The 15,883-nt window shown below is 42.6% G+C and overlaps 1 protein-coding gene across 1 annotated transcript; it reads right to left on the bottom strand.

Annotated features, from left to right (window-relative positions):
* Positions 1–3,335: 3,335 nt before the first annotated feature.
* dera (deoxyribose-phosphate aldolase (putative)) lies at positions 3,336–15,430 on the bottom strand. The gene is made up of 9 exons (XM_080021995.1): positions 15,260–15,430; positions 11,636–11,733; positions 11,280–11,427; positions 9,385–9,480; positions 8,597–8,731; positions 7,834–7,962; positions 5,276–5,388; positions 4,293–4,442; positions 3,336–3,823 (listed from the first exon to the last, which is right to left on the bottom strand). The coding sequence occupies exons 1-9, from the start codon at positions 15,288–15,290 to the stop codon at positions 3,767–3,769; spliced, it is 957 nt and encodes a 318-aa protein (XP_079878121.1). The 5' UTR covers positions 15,291–15,430; the 3' UTR covers positions 3,336–3,766.
* Positions 15,431–15,883: the final 453 nt, after the last annotated feature.

The raw sequence follows: 15,883 nt of genomic DNA, 5'->3' as shown, positions 1-15,883 counted from the left end.
CCGACTCAAATTCTACTCGTGCTCTGGACACTCTTGACACGCGGCCGAATAATTCCTTGCCCCCGCCGCGCGAGGTGATCGAGATTCAGAGTATTTTGATATTTATAAAACCACGTACAATGTGTTTTCCCTCCCGGACGAGCTCTCCTGAACACACAAAACGGAATGACAAATTAGGGCTCCGGGCCCCGTAATGGATAGTCGAGCCATTACTGACACCGTCCCCGTGCCCGGACATTTCTTCTTCATCATAAACTACGTCCGGCCCCCCCTTGGCGGCCGCCGATCTGTCGTTTTTCACACCTGCCGCGGGCCTAAAGAAACACTGATGAATTAAACAACAGAAAAACAATCAATCTGAGTGAGACGATTTGTCAGGTGTGAGCGAGCGGTTGCCGCTGCTCGCACCGGGAACCCGGTGACAAATTCGGCCCCAGCTGCGAGTTGGTGTGTTTTGTCCAAACTGATGAGGAGCGGGTGGCGGTGGTCACCCTCTTGTCAACGATAAGAGTGCACAATTCACTTGCTTCCTGTTGCTTTCCACCACGTTTACCTCACCTGTTTTGGTACATTCCCTCTCTCGCTGAGAAATTTCTGGAATTATTAAAATCACTTGTTTGGTTAGTTTGCAGGGCATATGGGGGGGGGGGCGTCCGTTTTTAATCATATTTAAGGTTTTCAGCAATTGTAAAATGAAAATCTCTTTTTTTATGTGTTCAGGAATCCATCTTGTCTTGCGAGATTTCCTGTATTTTAAGAGATGGAACGTAAAACATTACTCAATCTGTTAGAGAACAGCCATTATATTAGCGGTCTTCTTGTTCTTCGGGTAAAGTCAATTTTTCATATTTCAACAGTATTCTATTAATTTCCCCCCCCCACGAAACCAAATCTCAATGCTGACTTGACTGAATCAACCATAGGGCCGACACACTGACCCCTCCGAAAATATAGCATCCAATCTAGTACTACATGTGGGTAAATGACAATTAAGGTTTAAAGGGGAGTAAAAGACTTTGAGATACATGCATTTATAGTTTTTTTTAAATTTTGTCAAAAAATATGTATTGTGTTTATTCAGGTATGTCAATTAAGTTGAAAGACTTGAGCCTTGTATGCCTTTTCACTGTCAAAAGCCGGCTTCACACCGAATACGTAATTGCATCCGACAGTCGGATCCTCCCCCCTATTGGCCGTCGGATGAACTGTGTCTGGGTTTCGCATCAAAGAATATGTCAGGGAATATGGGAGAGCTTGTTTTTTCAGTTAGTCGTTGGCTCAGCTGGACATGTACCATATTCCATGAATGAGAGTTGAAAACATTCCTTTATGTCGTTTTTGCAAAGTGCGAAAGAAAATACAAAATACACATAACCCACTTATATAAAAAAATGTATTGAAAGTGAATATGGTGTCATCAAGAGGTTAACGTTAATGATGTCAATATTTTTCAATACATGTTATTTCCTTAGTTTGGGTGCGGGTGTGACTGGTGCGGAATCTTACTCTCCGTAGCTATGAATGGACTTCTGGTTTGACTGGACCGGCGACTTGTGTTCAGCGTGAAGCAGGCGTAAAACACGGTTGCACCGCTCGACATCTTTTGACTTAAGCCACAAAGTTCTCCAAATGAAGTGAACATTTTTTTAATTTTCTTTTACAGTGGTAATAAATGTATATGTCATATAGATTTTTTATTTTTATTTTTAATGAATCTTCATATGTAGTTTATTTTCAGGATAATTGATATGACCATTAAAAAAGGAAAAACACACACACACACACACACACACACACACACACACACACACACACACACACACACACACACACACACACACACACACACACCTCTACGGACCGGCAAGTGAAATCAATCCACCTCCTCTGTCTTATCAGGTGGCGCACTGATGGCCAATGCTCCAGATTCCTGATGATCTACATGCCTTTACGTAAGTCGGCCTAATCCATCAAGGCCTGGGAGCGCTCCTGCCGGTTGCTTCATCATTTCCTGCTCACACGCCAATCCCACCCCCCAAAACGCGGCTTAAAAATAATTACAGTTTTTAGCACCTAAGGCAGTGGGGGCCTGATGCGTTATGTTCTGTAATATATATATATATATATATATATACATATACACATACATATATATATCCTACTGGTGCGAAACTACTGGCGTCCGATTTCCATGTGTTTCGTTTTTTTTTAGGTCTTTCCCTCAAATCTGTTTGAATCTGCGGGCTGGCAGGACCAGGAATGGAACTGTAGTCCTGTTGAATAATTGATCTTCAAATTCACCCACTACATCACTCAACACTGTAAATAGCTTGTTTTTGGTTTTTCATTTATTTATTTATTATTATTTTTATTTCTGGCCAATCCCTGTTCAGAGATGTGATTAACTGTGTGTGTGTGTGTGTGTGTGTGTGTGTGTGTGTGTGTGTGTGTGCATGTCACTACATTCTAATCCCTACCGCAGATGGGTCAGTTTTGCATGTCTCAAAAGTGCACTATTCAGATTTGGATGGATCGTTTTCTGATGACGTCTTCTTCATTTTAGCACCGAACGTCCAAAGTTTCAAGCTCTTGTGAAGTCAAAACTTGGTCACAAAAAAAATTCCAAAACACAAAAAATTTAAATAATAAAACCATTTCTTAATTTCTTATTCAGAGTAGCGTTCTTGAGAATCTTCGTCAAACTAAATGACTGGCTTGTTAAAAAAGTTGGAATATATATATTTAAAAAAACAGGATCCCCATCCTCTGGAATTGGAGTTGTACACAGGTTATGGGGCATTTTCACAGACAGGGTTTAATCCAGATCAAGACTAAATTAACCCTGCTTAAATTTATCCAGAATTGAAAAATGCCTTTCTGAGACGTTGCTTGATTCAAGATTAATTAGTTATAGACTAGAAAGTCCTAGACTAAGGTTATTAAGGGCCAGCCAGCTCTTAGTGTCTGGTCTCGTAGCTAGTCTTAGTCCAGATAATTCAAACATATACCTGCCTCCGGCTCGGTTTAATTTAAACCTTCACTTTGACCTAGATTAGCTCTAATCTTCCTTCCGGAAATCAGGTTGTTTTTTTTCAACCAAGACGCGCACACACACACACACACACACACACACACACACACACACACACACACACACACACACACACACACACACACACACACACACACACACACACACACACACACACACACACACACAATGTCCAATGTAGATGGAGCGGCAAAAACAAATAAATGTGTATATATATACACACGTATATATATGTATATATACAAATAAACTACTATCCAAGACAGTTTAGTAGATGGTTTATTTTAGTAACAATTTCTTTTTTTTTTTAATTACTTAATTAACAACAGAAAAGTGTGTGTGTGTGGGGGACATTAATTCGGTACTTCATTTTCTGAACATGCACTAATTCCTAATAGAATTCATTACGGTCATCATTGCTCACTTCAGATGTGTCGGTGAGTCCTAAATATCAATTGACAGAAGATTTAAGTCCATGTCCAGACTAGGCTTTTTTTCCCCCCATTGTTTTTCTGGTGGCCATCTCCATCGCCTGCGAGATGAACAAACGAACGAACAAAAATGGGAACGAATACTAGAGTTCACTAGAGTGTGTGTGTACCTCTTTGGGCACTCTGTAAGCAGTGAGCTTCATTTTTGGCGAGTTTGAGGTTCCTGTGAGAACTCCATTGTTTTCTTTCTTTCTTTCTTTCTTTCTTTCTTTCTTTCTTTCTTTCAGGCCATAGGGAGCTCGTGCAGGGCTGGATATCTTCCCGTCACGTAGTGGACGATCTGCCAGAACATACATTTAATTCAAATAAATTTAAATTAATTCTTTAAGGAGACAAAAAAACTGATTGGGTGAGTTACACAGTTGTTGAACTGTTCATTTAAGTGTGAAAAATAAATAAATAAATCAGAAGACAGTCTCTCCAAGAGTAAAAAGAAAACATTTTTGTGGATAATTGGTAAAGTAACATTTTTAATTAATACAACATTAGTTTCATATTTTTATGTGAATTTAAAATATGTAAATATGTATTAAATGTCCTAAAACAAGTTTAATACAAACCAAAGGAGTCAAAAATGTACACACAAATGTAAAAACGTATGCGCAATTTCAATGTAACGCTGAACTGCTGTATTTTACGTCACAACACTCAAAAAGCCAATCCCCATCCCTATAGCGCATGTGTGTTTGTGCATAAGTTTGTGTGTTCATATGTGTGTGTGTTTGTGTGTGAGCGCACATGTCCCTGACCTGCCTCTCGATGTCCGCCAGCAGGCTGCTGGCCCCCAGGCGGAAGAGGTGCGGGCTGAGCCACTCGTCACCCAGCTCCTCCTTCATCAGAGTCAGCCACACCAGGGACTCCTTGGCGGTGCGGATCCCCCCCGCCGGCTTAAAGCCAACCTGGGGGGGGGGGGGGGGTATGATATTATATCATACAATGCTATTTATTCATTTCATATATTTATTTGTTTTATTTTTTTGTATTTATTTATTTTTATTAATATTATCATTTGTATCTTATATGTATTATTATTAGATTAATTGTACATACATATACATATACACATATATATATATTTTATAAATGAATAAAATGCATAATTCATGTGAATTGATACCAGAGTACAGAAACGTACACTATAGCGGCCATCTTTACTTAAAAAATTTGGAGCCACGTGTGCACGTGTGTGTGAAGTTTCAGTTCACGAGAAGAAAGGGGGGAAGGAAAAAAAAAAAACAAAAGGGGAATTGAGAAAGCGGTACTACTTTGGTTATCAAATTGGCATTTGTTTCATCTTCAAACCGAGCTCCATTGCAAATGACGGCGTGCACTTTTAAAGATTTCCTCTGGCTAAAACAAGCCCTAGAGATGGAGCAAATGATTCAGAAAATCAAAGCCGGGAGATTTGGGAACGTAAACATAGCCGGAACCAACGTAATAAATGGCTGGCGCGTCCATTCGCGTACGTATACATCCATCTGTGTGCTAGTGTAGCGAGGGAGTAGTGGCTTCCGCTCATTAACCTGAAAATAATTACTTCCAGCCGGGGCTTGAAATAAATAAAAATATATAAAATAAGCACCCGCCATGCGTGAGTGAGTCACACACACACACACACACACACACACACACACACACACACACACACACACACACACACACACACACACACACACACACACACACACACACACACACACACACACACACACACACACACACACACACACACCTTGTGGCCTGTGTGCAGGAAGTAGTCGCGGATGGCCCGCACCATCACTATGGCGACAGGGTATGTAGCGTTGACCGACTCCTTTCCCGTGGAGGTCTTGATGAAGTCCGAACCTGCCGGGGTGGAAGTGGGAGGGGGGCGCGTTTGATGAATGAGTGAAGACTTTAGTTTTTGTCGTTTTGGTCTTTTTCGCCGACACTTCCCCCGTTACTCCTGAGTTCTGACAGTTGGAGTCGGGGGGGGGGGGGGGCGGCATACGGAGGCCGGCAGTGGCAACAGAGGGCGCCGGGCCTGTTCATCAATTGAAAAAAATCCTTCATTTCTCTTTCCATCCTTTCGCAGGCAATTACGTTTTATCAGCTTTTCCTGATAAAAATAGAAGATGAAATGCCACTCGCCCTAATAGATTAACCACAAACTGTGGACTTGGAGTTCGAAAAAAAAGGAGGGGGAGAGAGGGTGGTCCCTGGTGTATAATGACTGTTCATTACCCAGCAGAACAAGATGAACACTTTCCAGTTCATTAAAGACATGTTCTATGTATTTTTCCTTCTCTCTCTCTCCCTCTTGCTCAAACTGGCGTAATCCTTAAGATTCGTTATGGGGAGTCTTAATTACCAGATAATGGATAATGGTTATTAAACGCGGGCGGCGGTAATGAAGCTCTATTCATTTGCGCGGACAGGGGGATACTGGTGGGGAGCGGCGGAGTAAAATAGCCCGCGTCGGAGATTAATAGGTGAAATTATCATTCAATTTTCGGGAATCTCATACGCAATTCATAGGAACAAGGGGAGATTAAGGAGGGAGTGCGGCGACAAAAGCAATGCATTTTAATAATGATCTCTATCAGGGCCCCTGACAATTTGGCTCCGTAATCGGCTTATTATGCGATGGCTAGTTAAGCGTACAGTGTGTGTGTGTGTGTGTGTGTGTGTGCAGATGAGGCCTATACGTCAGGTTAGTCTTTTAAAAAAAGGGACATGAATAAAAAGCTAAGCAACAGTGCCACAATCTGGCAAACACCAAAAACTACACCGTTACCCTTCGAACAATGAGGTGACTTGATGAACTAGTTTTTAGGCCGGGGTGGGGAAACCTCTGGCCTGTGGGCGCATACGGCCTTCCAGTCAACGTCCCACGGCCAGTGGTGGAAAGTAACACTTTACATACGTTGACTTTTCAAGTATCTGTACTTACTTAAGTATATTAAGTAAGTACATTACGTTTCAAACCAAATATCTACCCTTCTTAATACATTTCTAAGTCGTGTTTATCTGGATTTATATTTATATACATTTTGTTTTCAAAATATGGATTTATATCCATGCCAGTCTTTACATCAGGGTTGATATTTCTATCTATCAAAAGCAAGACAACTCAGGATAAGCTGAGCAAGAAGCTTCCATACATACAGTAGACTGAATATGACGAGTAATTTTACTTTAAATATTTTAAGTACATTTAAATCTGATCTACATTTACATAAGTAAACGTCAACATGATACTTTCACCAGTCATTTTGTGTGTGCGTATTTGTACCTTAACTAAAGTAAAAGCTCTGTACCTCTTCCACCATTGCCTGCTGGGTGTTTCCTAGCTTTGATATACAGTATGTACTGTATACTATATATTAATTCTATTTTGAAAAGGTAGCCAGGCGTAGGCTTATTTCAACAACAATGAACAATGCAAAAAATTGTCAAGATATGTCATGATTTTCTTTAACATTTAATCCATAGGAAGAACTAGTCATGTTTTTAAAGTTACTAGTTGTAATTTAAACAGTTACAAACTAGTAACTACAATGTTGCTAGTAACAATTTGGACAATTTTGTCATTGAATCTATGTTTGAGATATCAAATATTTGCCTCTGACTAGTATCTATGCCGATTGTGACTGGTAACTATTTCGATTTTACTCGCCACTATTAATTCAGTACTAGTACTTATTTATCTGTGACTAGTGTCTTTTCTTGCTGTTGTTAGTTCCATTTTTAGTTTTACTAGTAACTATGTTGTTTTTACTCGCCATGAGAAACTACTAGACAAAACAGCTTGTTGATAGTTCAATTTAAAGCATTACCAGTAAAAATTAAAATATTACTAGTAACAACAGGAAAAGGCACTAGTCAGTAATGAATAAGTACAAGTATAATTTTTTTTTTTTTAGTAACACAGAAATGGATAATAATAATTATAAAAGTTTTTAATAGCTAATAAATAAGTACAATTACAATTCAGCTACTCCTACTAGCTTTGACAAATATCAATCAATCATTTATCTTTATCACTCAGTCGACATACGACGGATACAGGAATTACTGTTCTGTCAGAGCGTGTATATCTTGGTGGGTGACAACATTTTTTTTGGATTATTCTAGTTTTTGCAACCTACGGCGAATGAAAGTTCTGTGGTCGCCCGTTTATTCACGGGACACACGTCTGGACAATGGCAGACGGGGAGTCAACTGCTGTGCAAATTATAAAACAGAAAAGCCAAAATGGCCATGAAACACCCTGTGGAGTGGGAGTACGTAAGGCTGGAGACGACTGACCAGCCATCATGGACACCAGGCTAGCTTTGTAGACGTTGGTGAAGGTCCCCAGCTCTCCGATGGCCAGGATGCTCTTCATGTGGGCAACACCGCAGGCTTCTCTGAACTGACGGATCTCATCGTACATGGCTGTCAAGTAGCAAAGAGAAGAAAATGTATTAATTCACACACACACACACACACACACACACACACACACACACACACACACACACACACACACACACACACACACACACACACACACACACACACACACACACACACACACACACACACACACACACACACACACACACTTTTTGTCAGCGTACTGGTTGTATGATGCAAACTCGCTGCAGTGAATGAATAGAGCTACTGAGCTAATATCAATAAGCTAATATTGCAGATAAAAATAACTTAGAATTATACACCTTCATAAGAGCGTTTACAGCTCTCATGAACAGCTAAGGTGAGCAAAGTTAAGAATAATTAAAAAATAAAAATAAAAATTCTTCTGGTCACATAGCTGACAAAGCTGTAGGTCTGGCCAATATGGAAGAAAATCAAAGTGGATTTTTCCTATTTCGTATATACGACTATATTCAGAATTCTCCTGAGAAAATCTGATTTGATTTCCAAATTTCCAGAGTTCTAGACCATGGTCAAAATAATTCTTAATTTATGCAATAATTTATTTTGGACATTATACGATTACAGTATATCGAATGATCGGCCAAACTCTAGGGTTGATCGCAATCCCCGAACTTAACAAAAACCGTACCTTCCCACTGTCCCGTGAGAGCCAGCGTCCTGTTGATGACGATGTCGATCTCAGCGGCTCCGTCCGCCACCGCCAAGCGCACCTCCTCCAGGCGGGTTTTCAGAGGCGTCTGGCCCGCTGGGAAGCCTGTGGCCACTAAAGAGGGGGTGGTAGTAATATCAAATATAAAGAGACACACCAATACTATGCTCCCCACACCCAATTCTGGCACAGGGTAGTGTTTCACTCCGTTATTTTACACAGCAAAGGTAATTAAATTAGCCTGTCAGCTTGGGGTCATTTAAACATAATGATTTGAATATCATATACTTCTTTCATTTCAGACATGTTAGATATAAGAAGCTCTAGGGCTCATTCTGACATTACAAAATGAAATTCAAGGAACACACACACACACACACACACACACACACACACACACACACACACACACACACACACACACACACACACACACACACACACACACACACACACACACACACACACACACATTACTTTGAGTCTCCATTTCCAACCATGCTGGATTCAATTTACATTTCCCTGCCACAATCTACGTCGTAAAAGTGGAGATTTTTACACTACGATTTTAATAACAAAACCAGGGGAAATATCACAGGTTTTCAATGCTTTTCTTTTCCCAAGGACTTTTCAAGCACTTCAGCACAAAAACTATTTCATGGTATTCCAGTACTCAAATGTCTGTGGATGAAATTCAAGCACTTCAAGGACCTGGTAAGAACCCTGTAGAACTCTGTTAAGATGACGGACTTCAGCGCGGCACTCACCTGAGGCGACGGGCAGGGCCGAATTGGCGGCTTTCAGCGACTTGATGGCATCCGCCACGCGGGAGGGGTATACACACACGGCGGCAGTGGTCACGCCTGCATGGTGGAGGTGGAAAAGTAATAACAAAAATTATATTTAAAAAAAGAAATGTGGAAAGATCAGCTTCATCTGCCCCTAGAGGTGGTATGTTGAACTGTAGATGGCATTCATGAGTCAGTCCCAAGTGTGAGAACTGCAGTGTGTGAAATTGTCCTCATTGCCTATTTGTTTATTAATTTACACCTCCCACTGATCTTCATTTTAAAAACATGTTTTCGTCTTTCACATCTCCCTTCCTCGCTCCCAGCAGCTGCCGATGTTGGTTCAAATTGACTATGAACCGATAATAAACACAGGGCAAAACATCACCCCAGACATGCTAAATCATTTAGAAACCAAGGGCTTGAGGGGCAAACTAAAAATTCACCACGTTGCCCCGTGATGCAATTATATCGGCCGTTAGGATTAATGAACCAATTTCATCCGATGTGAATAGTTCTTGAGCAAATATTTGACTCTGAATGTTCTTACTCTTATCCAATGAGTAATTTGGACGACTGTTTGACTTCATATTTTTAACTAATACAACTTTTTCTTGTGTAGAATTTTGGAAAAAAAAAAATTCAAAAGCGAATTTTACCGGCAACCCATGCGGACCTGGCGCTAATGTTTATCTGGGGGTGGACGTGCAACCATTGGGATTAAGTGGTTTTCAGATATCCTTGGCTTTTAAACTGTTTATCGAGGAGAACGAACAGGCTTTGTTGACCTTTGTTTAGGACTGAGGGATTCATCAAATTCAACTGACACTGCATTGAAATAGAACACAATTTTCAAATCGCAAAGGCTGCGATTGTAAAAAAAAAAAAAAAGTATATATATATATTTATTTTATATTATAATGCAATCATTAGGGCTGTCCAGGGCAAGCTGATCCTATAGGCAAGATAGGAGGCCACTAAGCGTGCCATCTGGGAGGGGGGGGGGCGGTTTATCGAAGATGCACGTGTCAGCGATGCCTGCGCCAGCAATGGGCTGCCCACGATAGGCGCGCCGCAACAGTGTGTTTTTGTTTTTATTTTAAGTCTCCTTATGGAACGAAACAAGTGCGTATGGAAAGAAACTGTGGGTAACGGGGACACTTTCTCCGTGACTCCTTTCTCGGGCCGCAGTGCGCTGTGCTGCTGTGTATGCTGCTGGCAGAGCCCGGGAACACCTGTAGAGTCCGGACGGAGCCTCTTCCAGAACACTGCGTCTGTTTGTTTTCATGTTTGTTTATTTGAACCTTTTTTTTTTTTTTTTTAAATCTAAGAAGCATAGCTGTCCCTGAGCACACGGGGAGATGCATGAACAAAGCTCATTCGCTTGCGCCCACAAAGAGGATGTATGTGGACATATGCGCGCAAGCTTTTTATAAAAATAAAACATTGCTGCTGAAACACTGCATTTTTTTTTTTCAAATGTTAATTTTCAAACTATTACAAGATCTGACGTTAAATCAATCAGTCAATATTCTACTGTGATTGAAGTTTTTTTTTTTTGTTTTGTTTTTTAATAGTACAATAAATATGTGTTATTCATATCAATTCATGCATCAATTAATCTAATTTCATCATAACACGTGGGCCTGGCCTACCGGAAAGAGCAGTGTGTATGTTGAATCTCTCCAATGTTGTGTTGGTCATACTATAGAATGATTTATTGCTTGTGTTTAGTGACTAATACAGAAGATAAGGAACTTAAAAACTAATCACATACTCAATCACAGTCAGTAATATTGGTCTCAATATATACTTATATATATATATAAAATAAAATCGCAATCCGATTATTTTCCCAAATGGTTCAGCCCTACCTTTGTTGTGCATGTCCATGCTCCTCAGCAGGTCGTAGCGGACGGGCTGGGTGGCCTTCAGGCACAGGCGGTGGACGTTGGAGGGCGTGTCGTCGCCGGCCAGAGTCGTCAGGTCGATGCATGTGACCGCTTTGAGTAACCAAGCAGCCTACAGCGGAAACAGGACGAGTTAATGACCGCAAACCCCTGTCACAACATCATACTTTACTTTGATGGGTTTCAATGTAACAGGAGACAGAATTCCCTATTTCTCTGTAATTAAATTGTGATGCAGCAGAGGTATATTTCTAAGTAAATTCATTACAAAGTATATCTCTACAAAGTATATTTCCCAAAGCAAATAAACCGTTCCGTACCTGCCATTGCTTCTGAGGCAGCTTGCGAGACTGAATTTGTTGGGCTCGCTTGAGGATGGCCTGGGTGTTGACTCTCACCTTGGACACCCATTCCAAATCTAAATGACGTTAGAGGTTAAATGAGGGTGATGTACACACTATGCATCAAACAGCTGGATTCCTTCTGCGAACCATTTAAAATAGCTTGGGATATACATACCACTGCAATAGTAGCTAATGTGCCGGCAGAGTGAAGTTGGAAAAAATATTGTAGGAAGTGCAACAGTTAATTTTCAGGTTAATTTCGGGTCCGCAGTCACCGAGTGAGCCCCCTCCCTTTCGTGCAGGGCCCCCCTTGGGCAAGACAGGCACGCTGTCTACGGCAGTGAGGGCAGAGAGAAGTTACGAGGCGTTTATGGGGAACGCCCCTCAGTTGGAGGGGTCCTCCCTCTCCCTATACTACCCTGAGTGGCGTCTCAGGTGCTCGCTACCACTATGGCTAGACAGAACACTGAGACGGTGTTACGCTCTGCAGTTCGTGGTGCCCCCCCCCCCTTCCAGGGGTTCCCTTCCAGACAGACGGTGATGTCAAATCCCGCGGCAGCGGCTGCCTTATCAGAGAAGTTAGTGGCACTTCTTAGGAAGGTAGCCATATCGGTCGTTCCGCCAGCGAACAGCCAGACCGGCATTTATTCCCAGTACTTCCTGGTTCCCAAAAGGACAAGAGGGAGTAAGACCGATTCTGGATTCACAAGCTCTCAACAAACTTATTGTAAAGAGACCGTGCCACATGCTGACTACACAGTGCCTACTGCGTTGCATCATGCAGGGAGACTGGGTCACCTAAATCGATCTCAAGGATGCGTATTTTCATATACCCATCCTACCGGAACACAAGTGGTTTCTCCGCTTTGCCTTTGTGAGAATAACCTACGAGTACCAGCAGATAGCGTTTGGTTATTCCAGAGGACCGTGCACCTTTTCAAAGTGCTTGGAGACAGCCCTTAATCTACTTCAGAGGAGAGTATTGGTATTGGAGAATAATGTTCCATCTGGATGATATTCTTGTGCGGTCTCACTCCCCAGACGTAGTGAGAGCACACACCAAGTCCCCTGGTAACACATCTCTTCCACCTGGGTTTCGCCATTAAATAGGAGAAAAGCAGTCTTTTTCCCAGGCAATGGGTAGACTTCCTGAGCATTCATCTAGACTCGCTAACCATGAAAGCCACACTGACAGCCCCGCGTCCTAACGCTATCATAGCGGCAGTGGAACACTGCTGCCCTCTACAGGCGGTGGCAGCACTAACCATTATGCGCCTGTTAGGACAGATGTCAGGGGCACACACAGTAGTGCCCAGCAAGCTTATATACGCGTTCCCTCCGAACCTCATAGACCTCCTGCTAATGAGAGTGAGTGCGGAGAGAGAGTGCCTCGTCCTCGTTGCCTCGGAGAGCATTTCCGCACCTTGGTTCCCGGAGCTTGTCCAGTTATTGGCGGACGAAGCATGGCCAACACCTAGGTTCCTGGGTGCCATCTCCCAGGCATAGGGAATGATAAAACAGTGCCCAATTCTTGTTTGGCCACTGGTGGCCTGGTCCCTGTGAGGTTGACACTACAGCAACGGGGCTTGTCATCTGCGGTGATAAATACGATACAGAGTGCCAGGGCAGCTTCTACCAACACTCAGTATGCTGGGAAGTGGAGATTTTTAGAATGCTAGTGCGAGGGACAGAATGTCGTTCCCACCTCATGCCCTGTGGAATATATACTTTCCTATCACCAGTGGCTATTGGACATGGATTTATCCCCTTCCCCTATTAAGGTATATGCATCGGCAATTTCGGCCTGCCATGAGGGTTTTGGCGAAAAGCCGATGTCTAGCCATCCCATGATTAAACGCTTCCTACAGGGAGCAAGACGTATGTGACTCCCGTCACACTCTTGCCCCAAAATGGGACCTGGCATTGGTTCTGTGCTGTCTCACAGGTGAGTGCTTTGAACCGGTTGACACCACCCTAAAACAGCTGTCTGTCAAAACAGTGCTTCTGCTTGCGCTGACATCTGCTAAACGCATGGGGGAGCTGGCTGCCCTGTCTGAGCGCCCAACTGCCTTTTTATCTGAGTAAAGCTATGTTGAAACCCAATCCGGCCTTTATACCCCGAACAACATCAGGAGCTCCTATCGTTTTAGGGACACGACGCTTAACTCTTTCTCCCCTGCTCCGCACGCCAACACAAACGATAAACATCTCCTTTGTTTACATCCTATTCGCTCCTTGGATGCATAGGTCCAATGCAGAGCAGCAATAAGGTGCACAACTTAGCTGTTTGTCTCCTACAGCAGGGTTACTATGGGAAACCTCTGTCGAAACAGCGGCTTTCTCATTGGTAATGTGACGGCATCACACAAGCCTACACGGAAAAGGGGGCAAGTTTTGCCATCTGCCGTTGGGGCTCACTCGACTCGCAGCGTAGCGGAATCCACCGTCTTGTTTGGAGGTTGGAAGATATTTGCATGGCAGCATCATGGGCGTCACCACGCCCCTTTGTCAGATTTTATTTACTGGATGCATCTGGAGGATCCCCATCCTCCTCGATGGTCTGCACAGCGTCCCGTGTGTAGTAACTACATGTATTACATTACACGGGCAGGCCAAAGTTGATTGGCTGATGATGGGGATATTAAAATTTGCAGTAGGGCGCGCATGCATGAAGGGGAAGACAATAAGGACGAAGCTAGAGGGCACAGCCTAACATCAAAGAACTTGACTGAGTTATAAAATCTCTTCAAATTTTCAACAATAAAGGCAGTCATCTTGTGAGACATATTACAGGAAATAACTGAGCATTCACAAGTACAAGTATTATTCATAAGATTTAAAACAATAGACTTAATGAAGCTGGAAAAACACAATAGAGAAAACAGACAGAGGGGGGGGTGGGGAAGGGGGGGGGTGATATTAAACTGTAAACCGAAAATAACAATGATCCTTTTAGTGCATTCCTGCTCTCCGTGGATTTTAACGAAAACGTAAAATCGTCGACACACCCTTAAAGGAAGAATTTTTGGAAGTCCGCCTCCAGGAACAGGGAATTTAGCTCATTCAAATCAAAATGTGAATCGAAAATTCCTCCCTCTTGTCATGTCGTCACACCAGATAATAGTAAAAAAAAATAGATATGTTTTTCCCGCTATACAGAACGAGTACAAATAATAATATTAATAATAATACAAATGGAGCAGGAAAAAAAAGGGGATAGAAAACTCCAACGCTCCAAACTTTAAACCCTGGTCAGTGATTGACTACTGGTCACGTGACCAAGGAAAGCCGAGTCCGTCTCGTGCGCTTGATGGAATCCGAGGGGAGTCACGCGCGGAGAGTGTGTGTGTGTGTGTGTGTGTGTGTGTGTGTGTGTGTGTGCGTGTGTGTGTGTGTGTGTTCTGCATGTTTAACAACAACGAGAGGAGAAGCTAACCTCGACGTACTCACGTTAGCACACGCGTGGGTTGTTGTTTTGTTTTGTTACCATACTAAGACATACGGACCAAAATGCACATTTGAACGCAGCCTTCCCCGCCACATAAGTTGTTGCGCTCCCAACGGCCGCTCGTAAGATTTAATGGTCGGTGTTCATCTCACCGAGGTCCATTCCCGGGTTTCTCGCGGACATGCTTGGGCCCTGCGACGCTTGCTTATCCGGGTGTCACGATAAAACGCCTTTTTGGCCCCAAAAGCCTCCGGTTGACGGTTGACGGTTGACGGTTGACGCCGCAAACCCCGAGCTACAGCACAAGCGACAGCTCCGCGTCAAGGCAGCCAGGAGTGCCTTCCGCCTGACTTCCGGGAAGCGTTTTCAAAGTAAAACTAAGCTGCGTGTAAAAAAAAAAAACTAAAATAAAAATACAAATATCGCCCAAAACCTATTTCATATAGGACGTTTGGAAATGTGCATAAAAACCAACACAGCTAAATAAGTATTACAATAAAAATAATAATAAAAATAATAATAATACAAATAAGGATGGGGACTAAAATAAAAAGAATATATTCATTTAAGTTGTGCCCCGACGAGTCGCCATATGTTCGGCTTTAATTTTGAAGGCCAAATAAGGGACACCGGGCTATCTTGACCAAAGCCATAGAAACGTAGACACCCGATTGGCCGCTGCTTATGTCGTCATGGTGGGAAATACAGCGTGTATCGCGAACGTGCGGACCTCGCCACCGAGTCAACCGCAACGCGCTCAATTGTGACCCCTGTTT

This window comes from Zeus faber (assembly GCF_960531495.2).
Source record: "Zeus faber genome assembly, chromosome: 21".
In the NCBI taxonomy this organism is placed as follows: domain Eukaryota; kingdom Metazoa; phylum Chordata; class Actinopteri; order Zeiformes; family Zeidae; genus Zeus; species Zeus faber.
The sequence above is the reverse complement of the archived record's forward strand: the minus strand, read 5'-3'. Positions and strand labels throughout refer to the sequence as shown.

Coding starts and splice junctions, on each gene's coding strand:
- dera (XM_080021995.1), bottom strand. CDS start 15,290: ATGTCCGCGAGAAACCCGGGAATGGACCTCG. Junction 11,734..15,259: donor AAACCCGGGAATGGACCTCG/GTGAGATGAACA, acceptor AACGTCATTTAG/ATTTGGAATGGGTGTCCAAG. Junction 4,443..5,275: donor TCCTGCACACAGGCCACAAG/GTGTGTGTGTGT, acceptor CCCCCCCCCCAG/GTTGGCTTTAAGCCGGCGGG.